General features: G+C 42.6%; 1 protein-coding gene across 1 annotated transcript in view; it reads left to right on the top strand.

Annotated features, from left to right (window-relative positions):
- ADAMTS18 (ADAM metallopeptidase with thrombospondin type 1 motif 18) overlaps window positions 1–12,874 on the top strand; it is a 149,278-nt gene that overhangs the window by 69,331 nt on the left and 67,073 nt on the right. The window contains exons 4-8 of the mRNA XM_021702791.1: window positions 4,892–5,174; window positions 7,381–7,574; window positions 7,847–7,930; window positions 9,730–9,889; window positions 11,196–11,301. Of these exons, the coding sequence (XP_021558466.1) occupies window positions 4,892–5,174; window positions 7,381–7,574; window positions 7,847–7,930; window positions 9,730–9,889; window positions 11,196–11,301 (827 nt within the window). The remainder of the gene's footprint in view (window positions 1–4,891; window positions 5,175–7,380; window positions 7,575–7,846; window positions 7,931–9,729; window positions 9,890–11,195; window positions 11,302–12,874) is intronic.

Raw genomic sequence — 12,874 nt, 5'->3', positions numbered from 1 at the left:
CCCCCCCCCCCCCCCCCCCCCGCCCTTTTAACTGTTCACTCTGTCTGCTGGGGACTGTTAATGGTGTCTTTTGTCTTCACGCTTGTGGAAGAGGTGGGGGCCCTGGGAGGCCAGGGTTCACATCAGAGGGACCCCATTCTACCTGTGCTTCCAACTGAGATTTCCTCACAGGGTGGTCGTAATGTTCAAATAAAGCACCCCCAGGAGTGCTCCGGGCTTCACAGCTGGACTCAGGAAAGAGTGCCTGGTTTTTCATGTATTTGAACTTGTTGCTTCCCACCTCTGGTCTCCTCCTCTGCTGTGGAGGGAGGGGGCGCTGGCTAGCGTGTCCTCAGCAAGCCTGCGGCCAGAGATTCTTTCATTCCCTTATTCCACCAACATTTGTAGACTAATAAACAAATGTCGATTTGCTGATAACGTGTAACACACAGCAGGCTCTAGCTGTCACAGTGTATGGTGGGGGGGGGGTGGCATTTTGTTTGTTTCTGTCACTGTAGATAGACATGAGCAAAGAAACGGTGGCGTCAGAGCATTTGGAAGTAGGGGAGAAACAGGGCCATGAGTGTACTTTCTTTGAGGGGAAGGTGACAAAGCAGTGAGCAGCAGAAGCCAAGCAAGTCGATAGGAGCAGGAGATCAGAGGTCAAAGAAAAAGTGTGCAAGAGTGTGTGGGGGAGGAAAAATCATTTTCCCTCTACCCTACTAGGTTCTTGGCTCAGACCTCCCTGTAATAAAAAACAGATCAACGGGAGAAAACAAAGATGTTTAATAACATGTATACCTCCTGCATACATGGGAGGGACCCAGGAAAACTTAGATATCTCCCCCAAAAGGCCCAAGACACCACCCTAAATACCATCTCCAGCTAAAGACAGAAGAAGATGTTGAGGGAGCAAGTTACGGGACCTTATCAGGCCAAGTGCAGTCAGCAAGGGTATGGTGGTTAGGCAGATTTAAGTCCACACCTTCTCCATTGAGAAGAGTTTCCAGATCTTTGGTCATCTTCCTATTCCTGGTACACAGAGGAAGATACTCTTATATATGGAGATTTCCTTTATAAACATAAACGTCTCTTAGAGAAGGGTAACTTCTCTAGGTTTTCAGAGCTTCTCCTGTGCGGGCTGATTCTTTCCTTTTTTAAAGATTTTATTTTATTTTATTTGACAGAGAGAGAGAGTGAGCACAAGCAGGGGGAGCAGAAGGCAGAGGGAGAGGGAGAAGCAGGCTCCCTGCTGAGCAGGGAGCCCAGTGTGATACAGGGCTGGATCCCTGGACCTTGAGATCATGACCTGAGCCGAAGGCAGCAGATCAGTGGACCGAGCCACCCAGGCAGCCCTGTGTGGGCTGATTCTTAAAAATAACCAGCGCAAGATATCCTTGTGCGAAAGAGGCATATTTTGGGGTGGCAAATTCTGCTCCCCTGCAAGTAAGAGAACATAGCAGATTCAAGAAGTGAAATGCCCTGTAAGAATGGTGAGGAGGAAGGGAGAGGGGACAGATAAACTGCCCAGCTCCACACAGAGCAGGTTATGCAGGGGCCTGTGGGCCAGGAAAAGGGGTTTGGATTTGAGATCAATACCAGAGTGCATGGGAAGAGTTGATTACCAAGGACAAGGACTCTGGCCAATGTGTGGAGACCATATGAGAGGAGGCTTTGGGAGACTAAACAGAAAGTGTCCAAATGAGGGATGAAAACCTCTACCAGCATGGCCCTGGGCTGGGTGGGGAAGGGCGGGTTGCTCTGAGAGCCAGCCTGAAAAGATGATGGACAAGATTTCTAGATTGTGGAATTTTACTTGTCGGAATTTTTATCTTGCCAATCGATTTCTCTTCTTCTAGAATCTCCCCTGAGAACATGAATGTGAACAGTTCTATTGACTTGCTGTGTGCCTCTGTTCTTTATGCCAACCCCTGGCACAGGGCTGCTAATTAGGTGCTCAGTGGGAGTTCACCGAGCCAAGGAAAACATCTGTCTATGTCCTAGTTCTAGATAATAGGTCAGTGCTTCAAGTCAATAAGGCAGTCTTTCCGAAGGCAGCACCCTCCTGAAGGGGGAGGAAAATCAGGACAAAATCACATGTTTTGGGACTTCTTTTAAGAATGAGGAGCTGAACCCTAACAGCGGGCCCAAATTAGGCCTGGGCACAGAGCCCATATGCAGCAACCCCTCCAGCCCACAGGCGGGTTAAGTGCCGGCACCTCGGTGTTCCCATAGTAGTCTGCGCTCGCCCCGACACCCCCTTAGCATTTGGTAGCATCCTTGAATTTTTAGGTGTCTGGCTCCCCAGCAAAGCAACCTCCTCTGTTTGTGTATCTCCTGCACAGTTGTGTGCCTCGCACTTCCCTGGCATTCAGTGACTGTTCATTCAATCAGCCGTCCTCCTTAGCCACCTAGGTTGCTGTAGGTGAGAGTGTGTAAAGGGCTTCTTCAATGGTTATTCTCTCTCCCTTTGTAAGGTAGTCAGGGAGGGGAAGAGTGTCCCCATTTTGCTCATGAAGAAGGGAAGCCCTAGAAGACTGGCCCGCGAAGCCCTTGGTGCATGGCGATAGTCACCAGAGCAGTTCAGCACTGAAGGTCTGATGCATGAGTCACAAGGATAGAGATCTGGTTTTTGATGGTGCAGGATTCTGCCTGGGAGTGAGGGAGTCTGTGTGTGCATTTCAGATCCCCGCGGGTTTCTGATGTTCGGCAACGGTTAAGAGTGGCCAGCCTCTGTCAGTGCTTCTCAGATTTTCATAGACACACACATCACATGGGGATCTAAATAAAATGCAGACTCTGATGCTGTGGATCTGGGATGAGACCTGCATCTGCATCTCTAACAAGCTCCTGGGTGGGCTGAAGGGGCAGGGCCAGCAGACCATACTTGCTATCCCAGGGCCTGGATGTCCAGGACCTTCTGAACCAAATGCAAGAAGAGAGAGGGCGGAGGTGTGGAAGGGAAGGCAGGGGTGTGTTGCGGCTGAAATATCAGGTACAAAGATACACACTTTGTGCCGTGAACTTGGAAAGCGAAATTGTGATTGGATGGGATTGCCGAGTCCCCTGTTATAGCTGAGGCACAGGGGTTCAAGAGCGCCTGGCTCCAGCGGTCCTGAAACAGACCAGGTCCGGCCACTTGCCACTGACAGAATCCAAAGACAGAGGGACGAGTTGTGGGGAAACAAGAAAGGGCATTTATTTCAGTGAGGCCAGCATCAGGAAGACAGTGGACTCATATCTCAAAGGCTGTCTCCAAAGTGCTGAAAATACTTCCAGGTTTATGTCAGGAAAATGTGGAGCAAAGGTTAGTGGGTAGTGCAGGTGGGCAGTGAAGGTCAGGTCTGTCATTGTCTTGGGGTCAGTCACATGGGGTCTTGCTGGCTCAGGGGAGTCATTCTTGCTTGAGGAGGTAGTTTCAGTTTCATCCAGGGATATGTTGCCCCCTGGGGCTTTTGCCTGAGTTAAGAGATAAGCCAGAAAGAACAATGGAATCAATTAGAGTGTACAGACTGAGGTCAAAGTGGAGGGGGTAGAAGTCCCGATTCACTATTTCTTCTCCATTTAGCAGATTCTTTCGATAACACATGGAGATGACCGTGACCACTCTCCCCGCTCCACCACCTATGCTAGTTCTGTTACTTAGCACTTGTGAAACCAGGATGGAATGTCATGGTTTTTCCTGCCCGTGCTATGGGTCCCTTGAGGGCCGGGCTGCTATGAAGCAGCCCCCTCCATCCTGTGTTGGCCGCTGTGTCCCCCTTGTCATAGATGCAGAGGCTCCAGGACGACACGTGGCTCTGCTCTCAGGCACAAGAGTCCTTACGCATCACGATTAGTAGTGAAGAGTCTGGAACTGTAGCTAAGGGCACTGCTTCTGAGGGTAGAGAGCTCTGGATGCCCCACACTCTGCCTCTTTGGCATAAGGATTATTTTCAGCTGATCGTTTTTAAGAAACAGCAGACATAAGAAAAGCTCTGAAAACCGAGTAGAAGTTACCATTTTACCTTCACAAGGGAGATCTCCATTTGTGGGGGTGCCTCCCTCTCTGTGCCAGGAACAGGAGGGTGACCAAATCTCTAGCAACTTGTCGGTGCAGAAAGCCAGGACTTAAATCTGCATATCAACCATAGCTCTTTTTTCTGTGCTTTTCCTGGTAACCTTGCATGACTGCCCTTCCCCCACCCCCATCACCACCTCAACATATTCTATCTTTCCCGGGAGACAGAATTTATAAGGTGGTGTCTTGGGCCCTTTTGGGGAGTTACTCAGTTTTCCTGGGTGACTCCCATGTTGAAGGAAGGTATACATGTTATTAAACATCTGTTTGTTTTTTTCCTGTTAATCTTTTATTACAATGAGGTCTGAGTCAAGAACCTAGAAGGGTAAAGGGAAAGTTATTTTTTCCTTCCCTACAATGCCAGTGCTAGCTTTCCTACTTACTGTCTTAGTCGCAGTTTTGTCTTTTGTAAAGTGGAGGTATTTTACAGTATTGTACTGTTTTTTTTTTTAAGATTTTATTTATTCATTTGAGAGAGTGAGAATGAGAGAGAGAGAGAGAGCATATGAGAGGGAGGAGGGTCAGAGGGAGAAGCAGACTCCCTGCTGAGCAGGAAGCCTGATGCGGGACTCGATCCCGGGACTCCAGGATCATGACCTGAGCCGAAGGCAGTCGCTTAACCAACTGAGCCACCCAGGCGCCCCCAGTATTGTACTGTTTATGGTACATATGAAACATACAGTATTGTAACTGTTTATGGTATATATGAAATAGATAATGGACGTCAATTACTTAGCACGGGTGCTAACAAAGTAGCACACAGGAGGTAGCCATTAAACAGTTGTTGAAAATCACCACGTAAGAAGGGATTGCCTGGAACCATTAATGTTTTCTGTGTGTTTGGCTCTTTAGTCAGGTCTAATAAGGACACGACAAAACGAATTCCTCATTTCACCGTTACCTCAGCTGCTGGCCCAGGAACATAACTACAGCGCACCTGCCGGACACCATCCTCATGTACTGTACAAAAGGACAGCTGAGGAGAAGGTCCAGCATTGCCATGACTACCCAGGCTCCAGCAGGCATTATCCCGGGCACTCCCCAGCTCATACTCCCCATGCGTCTCGGAGTCAAGAAAGAGAGCATCACCACCCAAGGTTGCAAAAGCAGCATTTTTGTGGACGACGCAAGAAATGTATGTAAGGAAACTTTTTCTTACTCTGTTCTTATGTGGGCCCTCGGCAGGCTTTCTTGAGTGCAGTCAGGTGTGCTGACTCCGCAGGTTAAAATGGGGCTACCCTAAGCACTCCCTGAAATTAGTCTTGGAGATGGACCAACATTCATCCCTGTCAGGCAAAAACTGGGTGATCAGTTCTCAATTCTTCTAGGTTAAACTAGGAAAAGTCTTGATATGCTTTTGTTTATTTTAGTCACGGGTCCCTATATTATCTTGGTTTCTGTGCTCCTGAGAAAGGTACCCAGTCTTCCAATAATGAAGGAAATCAAAGATGAATCCTTAGGGGTGGTTGGAATGTTTGTTCCTTTTGAGCTCTTGAAGGATAGCGTCACAGGAAATGAGAACATTGGCACTTATGTGGAGGTGGCAGTGAGATAGAGGTTTGTGACCCAGGCACATGGTTTGTGACCCAGGCACAACCCTCTGCACTTTGTAGACCAGCGGCATCTAAGAGAAATGCAATGTCAGCCCCACAAGTAGTTTTAAGTGTTCCAGTGGCCACATTTAAAAAAAATTAAAGATAGGCAAATTAGTTTTTGTAACATATTTTATTTAACCCGATAAATTATAAAATACCATCTCAATATGCAATCAGTATACCAACTTATAAATCGGGTATTTTATATTAAGTTTTGGAAATCTAGTCATTGTTTGACACTTAGAACACAATTCCAATGTAGGCAACAAATTCTCATCAGAAATACTTAATCTGTATTTGGATTTCATAAAATTTAAGGTCAGAAAAGTAGATTTACATATTCATGCTGTTCCAGACTTACTTGTTTTTCAATCACCGCATCAAGGTCTGCTTTCTTAATTTAAATGGAAATTAAAATTAAAATTAAAACTTCAGTTTCTCCACTGGCACCAGACACATTCCAAAGGCTCAGTAGGCCGTGAATGGCAGGTGAGTGCCGAGGTGGACAGAGCAGCCAGATGGTGGTTCTACCCAAGAAGAAGGGGTACTGGTATCCCTGAGCTGTTGATTGGGAGCAATAATGAAATATCATGTTTGTACCATTTTAATCGGTCTTTGGGGCTTGGGGTGTCAACAGAAATATCCTCTTTAAGGAACATCAATTTAGCACAGATTTATGATAATAGTGATACGAATAATAGTGGTGCTGTCCATAGTGACCGTGATATGTATGTGATAGAAATATCACAGCTGATCTTTAGAGCAGCCTTATGATTGGTGTTATGGGTATTATGCTCTTTTCACTGATAAAGAAACTGAGACTGAGGGTCACTTATCAAAGCGGCCAACTTGAGGTTTTATATCTAACTCTACATAATTTGATTTTTTAATTTCACTCTGCGGAGAGTTATAATGACTTTACTGTTATGACTGTACTAGTTGTTGAAGTATTGAAATAACTCTCTGTTAGTATTACGTTTCCAAATGCCCTGTTCTCTCCCAGCAATCCTTGGACTTGTCCTTCCCCATTAACTGAAGGGATCATGCCTGGCCCAACATCCTGACACTGCCAGGTATCTTTCTCAAAGGCCATGGCCAGTATCCACTCTGTTAAGGTGGTGCCTGCACCTTACCTCTTGTGAAATATTTAATATCATTTTAAATACCACCCCTGACTATTATATGTCCCCAAAAACTAACTCAATATTGGGTCAAAGAGTCCTTATTGAGCACTTATTTTGTGCTATATTCAAGTTTGTGTTGATGAAACAAGGATGTTAGACATGGACAGTGTTTTGTAGGACGTATATTTCTAAATTTTATTTAGAAGATAATATATAAAGTGTTATGAATTCAGATGCAAAGAATAATGTCTCTTTCTGCAGTGTTTAGAATAAAATAAAATGAGCATTATCTGTTTTTAAAGACTATTCGGACAAAATTGATTTTTGTTGACCTGCTGTACTAACTAGGTTTGTAGTTTGTGTGTGTGTGTGTGTGTGTGTTCCACTTGTTAGGGTATTTTTGAGTTGTTGAGTTTATCCATCTACCAACCTCTTTGAATGAATCTTTCTCTACCACAAACTAGGAGGAAAGCCCCAGGACAAGCACCGAAGTCATCATTTATCAGTAGATCTGTCAAGTGTTGGTTACGGACTCTCTCCCTGCCCTGTTTAGATTTCTTTCTATCTCACCCAGATGTTCTCCACTGATAATCCCCTCCAAATGCTCTTATGTTCATTGTAGATGCCCCTAAGCCTCCCACGGAGGATACCTATCTCAGGTTTGATGAGTATGGGAGTGCAGGGCGACCCAGAAGATCAGCTGGAAAATCACAAAAGGGCCTAAATGTGGAAACCCTTGTGGTAGCAGACAAGAAAATGGTGGAAAAGCACGGCAAGGCAAATGTGACCACGTACATTCTCACGGTCATGAACATGGTAAGGGAGTTTGTTAGGACTCCAACACTCTGGATCTCCAGAACAGCCAATAATCACAGAATATCCTTGTATGGATTGAACAGCAGCTATAGTCACATAATTTTATTGGAAAAAAGTTGAGTTTTGAGGAAATTGCTTCATACGTACATATACATATATTCAATTTCGTAAAATTGAAGCCTGCATACTTATAAATCTGTCTGATTAATACACAGAGTTTTGGAAATTTTTAGATTTTGTTTATTTTCATTTGATTTCAATTGTTCCAACAGGTTTCTAGCCTATTTAAAGATGGGACCATTGGAAGTGACATAAACATTGTTGTGGTGAGCCTCATTCTTCTGGAACAAGAACCTGTAAGTGCCAAACTTCACTTATTTCTTAATACATTCTGCTGTTCAGGAGGTGCCTGGGTGGCTCAGTCATTAAGCGTCTGCCTTTGGCTCAGGTCATGATCCCAGGGTCCTGGGATCGAGCCCCGCATCAGGCTCCCTGCTCGGTGGGAGGCCTGCTTCTCCCTCTCCCACTCCCCCTGCTTGTGTTTCCTCTCTCTGTCAAATAAATAAATAAAATCCTTAAAAAAAATACATTCTGCCATTCAGGATCTACTTATTGAATACCTACTGTGTACCGATCCATGAACTAGTCATTAGAAATTCCATCTTGAAAATAGGCTGACCCTGTCCTCAAAGAAAGTACAACCTAATAGGGTTATATATTCAAATAACTAAAACATCACAAAATAATTATATATATATGTATATATATATACACACATACACTATAAAACACATGTATCTATACAATGGCATAGATATGATTAAATATGCATATATAGTATAAATATTACATTATATATAAAAATACAAATATTATGTAGGCTTTACAGGGAAGGGGCATTTGATAGTAGATTTAAGGGTCAGTTGGATCTTGTACGTTGGATATGCTGGGTAATTGCAGGTAGATTTAAAAAGATATTTTGAAAACATACTGAAAATAAGTCACCAGAAGATTCTTGTAGTAAACCTGCTGTCTCCCCAATACCATCTTAGGTACTACAGGGAATAAGTAAGGAATATTTAACTGCCCTTGAATTGATTACCTTGAGGTGCAAGACACAGGCATGGAGTAAATCATAAAACCAGAACATATAATAAAGTGTTAATTGCATGGCACTCACAGCTTCTAGTGTTTTGATGCTGTTTGCAACTGTATTTTTCTGAGGTAGAGATTACCAGGTTTTTTAAGTCCCCTGTGGCTTCTCCTCTTCATCCGTTACCCCAGTAATTAATGTACAAAGCAAGGAGTCAGAGACAAGACAAAAATTAATCTCATCATCCAGGTGTGTACAGCTGCAGAGGTTAACCTGTCAAATTGTTCTTGGAATTTTAGGAAGGTAGAAAGGAGGGTGTGTGTCATTGGGAGTCACTTTTGTCTTTAACCTACCACTTAATACTTTGCCCAAGGATATTGAAGCCGGAGGCATCCTAATTCACGGATAATTAAAGACCTACTCTAAAAACCCTCAACTTGACCCAAGTCAATAGTTTTAAGCAAAGATTTGGTAAATAATTATCTTAAAGCTAGGTCCTATCTTACCCCTCAGAGTCTTATAATTATTTGTTTCTACATCCGTTCAGTGAGTTTTCTTTTTATTGATTGATGGATGGATTGATTTTAATCTGTGACGTGGCAAGCCCTTTACTGGAAATTTTGACATAGGGGTAAATAAATTGTGGTCACTACCTTCCTCATGCGGTATTGAAGAAGGCATTGAACTTTATCACTATTAACTTATAATTAGGTTCTAAAAACTTTAACAGTTTTATAAAGGTGATACCAGCATGAGATGAACACAAATATTCCTAACTGATGTCAGGTTATTATTATTTTTTTTTTAGAAATAAAACCAGTCATAAAGTATACTACTAAAACTCTGTAGTTGCTTTAAATATTGTGAGAATTTACCTGAAATAGCTTTAAGGTGTTTTGTTGTTTTTTTTTTAATCAGTTGTCTCCAACCTTAGCTCAAGTGTTTTCCTCTACTGACCTTTCTCCCTAGAAATGTGTTTCTGTGTTTGCTCGTACAAATGGAATAATTCAACGTTCTCACCTCTGACAAATTCACACTCTGATTTGTGTGGGTTTCCCATAGGGAGGATTATTGATCAACCACCATGCAGACCAGTCTCTGAATAGTTTTTGTCAGTGGCAGTCTGCCCTCATTGGAAAGAATGGCAAGAGGCATGACCACGCCATCCTACTCACGGGATTTGACATTTGTTCCTGGAAGAATGAACCATGTGACACTCTAGGTAAGGTATGAATGGGTGTTTCACTCACACCTGTGAAAACTGTCTACTGGGTGGGTGGCCCTAAGGATCCTTAATAAGAAGACCTAATATTTAAATTGTGGAATAGTTATCTTCACTGTACCCTGTGGTGAATATTGTTCTATTTAACTCAAGTCAGGGTGGAATGGTGAGCTCATTTCCTTTATTCGTTCTGTATTTTTCTTTATTAACTCTATTGATGATCATTGAGGTGAATTGTTTAACTAGACGGGTTGTGATTTATTCCATAAGCCCAACTGGGGCTGCTGAAGAAAATTTGATCTCCATGGTGCATCACTGTGCCCGTGGGTAGCATAGACGTGCATCCTTTAGAAAGTTACTTGACCTTTAAAGGACTCAGCTGTTCTATATTTGCACGAGACAATGAGTAAGGACTATATCTTCCACATCTATACTGTATTTTCTAGTATATTCCATTGCATACAGTAAGAAATCAACAGTTTGTTTTTTTGATGAATTAATGCTCCTCTAGCTCAGTGTTGGTGGTGGTGGTGCCAGTGATAATATATGCCTCCACATTAAGTTGCTCAGATTATCTCACGGACCACATAGCAGCAAAGTGGATGCAGTCCATCCAACAAGCATGTATTTAATACTAACTGGGTACATACTCTTGTTCTGCATAGGAGGACCCCAAATGGGGAAGAAAGACATTTAATGCTGTAATGTGGTTCAAGATAGACTCAAACACTGGCTAGAATGATTTTATAGCTGCTCTTAGAAGGAAGTAGTTTTTGAAAACAGAAGCATTTGTCACATTCTAGTGAATAGGAAAAAAAAATGCATTTAATCTGTTCACATCGTTCAGACCTTTTCATGTTGTTTGCTTCAGAAAAAGACCAGGATGTATGTTCTCTTAGAAAATATACCTTGAGCTTTAATGCTAGTAGTGCTGTTAGGTGGATATTTTGCATTGGTTTAATTGAGATAAGGCATATAAATGTCCTGCAGCTTCCTGTTCTGTATGTAAAATGGAAAATACAACAGTCATAGTGACTTTACAGGGTTGGGAGGAGGATCTGTTGATGACAGTATCTTTTAAAAGGAAAGAAAATGTTAAATTCTGCATTTATCTGGGCAGGACAGATAATCCTATGCCTTTAGTGCTTCCCTGCAAAAAAATTAAGTACGTGCATCAATTAAACTGAAATTAATTATGTTAACCAGTGAAACTAAAACTGTGCAGAACATTTTGAAGCCATAAGAAATGGTCAGGTATCTGTATGTGTGCCCTTTGGACTAAAACTTGAAATTGCTCTCTCAATAGGGTTTGCTCCCATCAGTGGAATGTGCAGTAAGTACCGAAGTTGTACCATCAATGAGGACACGGGGCTTGGCCTGGCCTTCACCATCGCTCATGAGTCAGGGCACAAGTGAGTGATTCTGTGAAAACCAGTTGGGTGATTCATTGGCATCCCCCTAATGATAATTGTTGGTCTAGTCAGAATAGATAGGCTAAATCTTGGGTAAAGCTCAGAATCGTACCTGACAATAAGGAGAGCTCCCTCAGTCAAGGTGTGTCATCGTGGGTGTTGCTTTTTTTAAACAACAATGTTTCATAGCTGCACAGAAATCCATTGTGGGTATAGATGGACTGCAAGTCATCTAATGGACCCCCTGGTCTTTCAGGAATGTCTTCCATGGTCTGCTGCAGTGAAGATCGTTTTAGTTCATTATACTGAGGAAGTAATTGGGCAGACGTGTCAATTCCCAGAATGTAACGGTGTGTTAACCGTTCAAGGGCTTTTGGCGCACACACTGGATATTCTTGTAGCTGCTGTCGTTGCGTGTACTTAGTATTCTCTTCACTGGTGTTAGTAAATCTTTCTCTTGTGAGAATAGAGTTCGAAATGAGGAATGAGAAACCTGAGAGTAACGAGCCGAATTTATAAGGCATGAAATCTGGTGGCGATGCAGTTCTGTAGAGGCTTTTCAAACATTCCTTGAACAGTAGCATCCACATTGGAATTAGCACGCTGCTTAACAAAATGACTGTTTCACAGGGCAAGCTCTTTGGATAGATGGGTTTAGGAGTGTTGGCGTATGTGTCTCGTATTCAACATTTATGTTGGATGCTCATTCTGACTTAAAAATAAAAGCAAAATCATCTCCACAACTATAATTTATATTTGAATATTTTGGTGCTAGTGTCTCTTATGAGCAGATTATCTTCAGGGAATTTGAATCCTGGTATGTGCACAGCCGCTTTCTTAGCAAGGTATGAATGAACCGATTTTATTGTGAACACCAGTACAAAAATGCCTGTTAAGCACAAGGCCCCTTTGTACAGAGCAGGAAAGAAATATGAATGTCAAACATTTGTCTAAATGCTTTTTTTTTTTTTTTTTTTCAACCTATCACCTACTAACCGTGAACTTCCTTTCCCAGTTTTAAAACTGGGGGGAAAAAAAAAAAAAATGTACTTGAAATAAAAGAATTTGAGTGTCCCATCATTTTAATTTAGCTTAGATGTATTGACCAAAAGTTTCTCGTCCTTAAAATATACAGCAGACATACCATTCTTTGATTTTGTGGCCAAGACATAATAGAACAAAGCTCTTAGCATTTTTTAGAATTTTCTATATTAATTTTACAACACTACAGTTGACTCTTTTTTCTTAAAAAAAAAAAAAGATTTATTTATTTTAGAGAGGAGTGTGCAAACAAGGTGAAGGGGCAGAGGAGAGGGAGAGAGAGAATCTCAAGCAGACTCCGTGCTGAGCGCACAGCCCCACGCGGGGCTCGATCTTACGACCCTGAGGTCATGAGCTGAGCTGAAACCAAGAGTTGGACACAACTGACTGAGCCACCTAGGCTCCCCTACAGTTGACTCTTAAACAACATTGCTTTGAACTATGTGCATGCGGGTCCACTTAGATGTAGATTTTTTTTTTTTTGGTAAATACAATATAGTACTTTAAATGTATTTTCCTGGGACTCCTGGGC

This window comes from Neomonachus schauinslandi, chromosome 16 (genome assembly GCF_002201575.2).
Source record: "Neomonachus schauinslandi chromosome 16, ASM220157v2, whole genome shotgun sequence".
In the NCBI taxonomy this organism is placed as follows: Eukaryota; Metazoa; Chordata; class Mammalia; order Carnivora; family Phocidae; genus Neomonachus; species Neomonachus schauinslandi.
The sequence above is the reverse complement of the archived record's forward strand: the minus strand, read 5'-3'. Positions and strand labels throughout refer to the sequence as shown.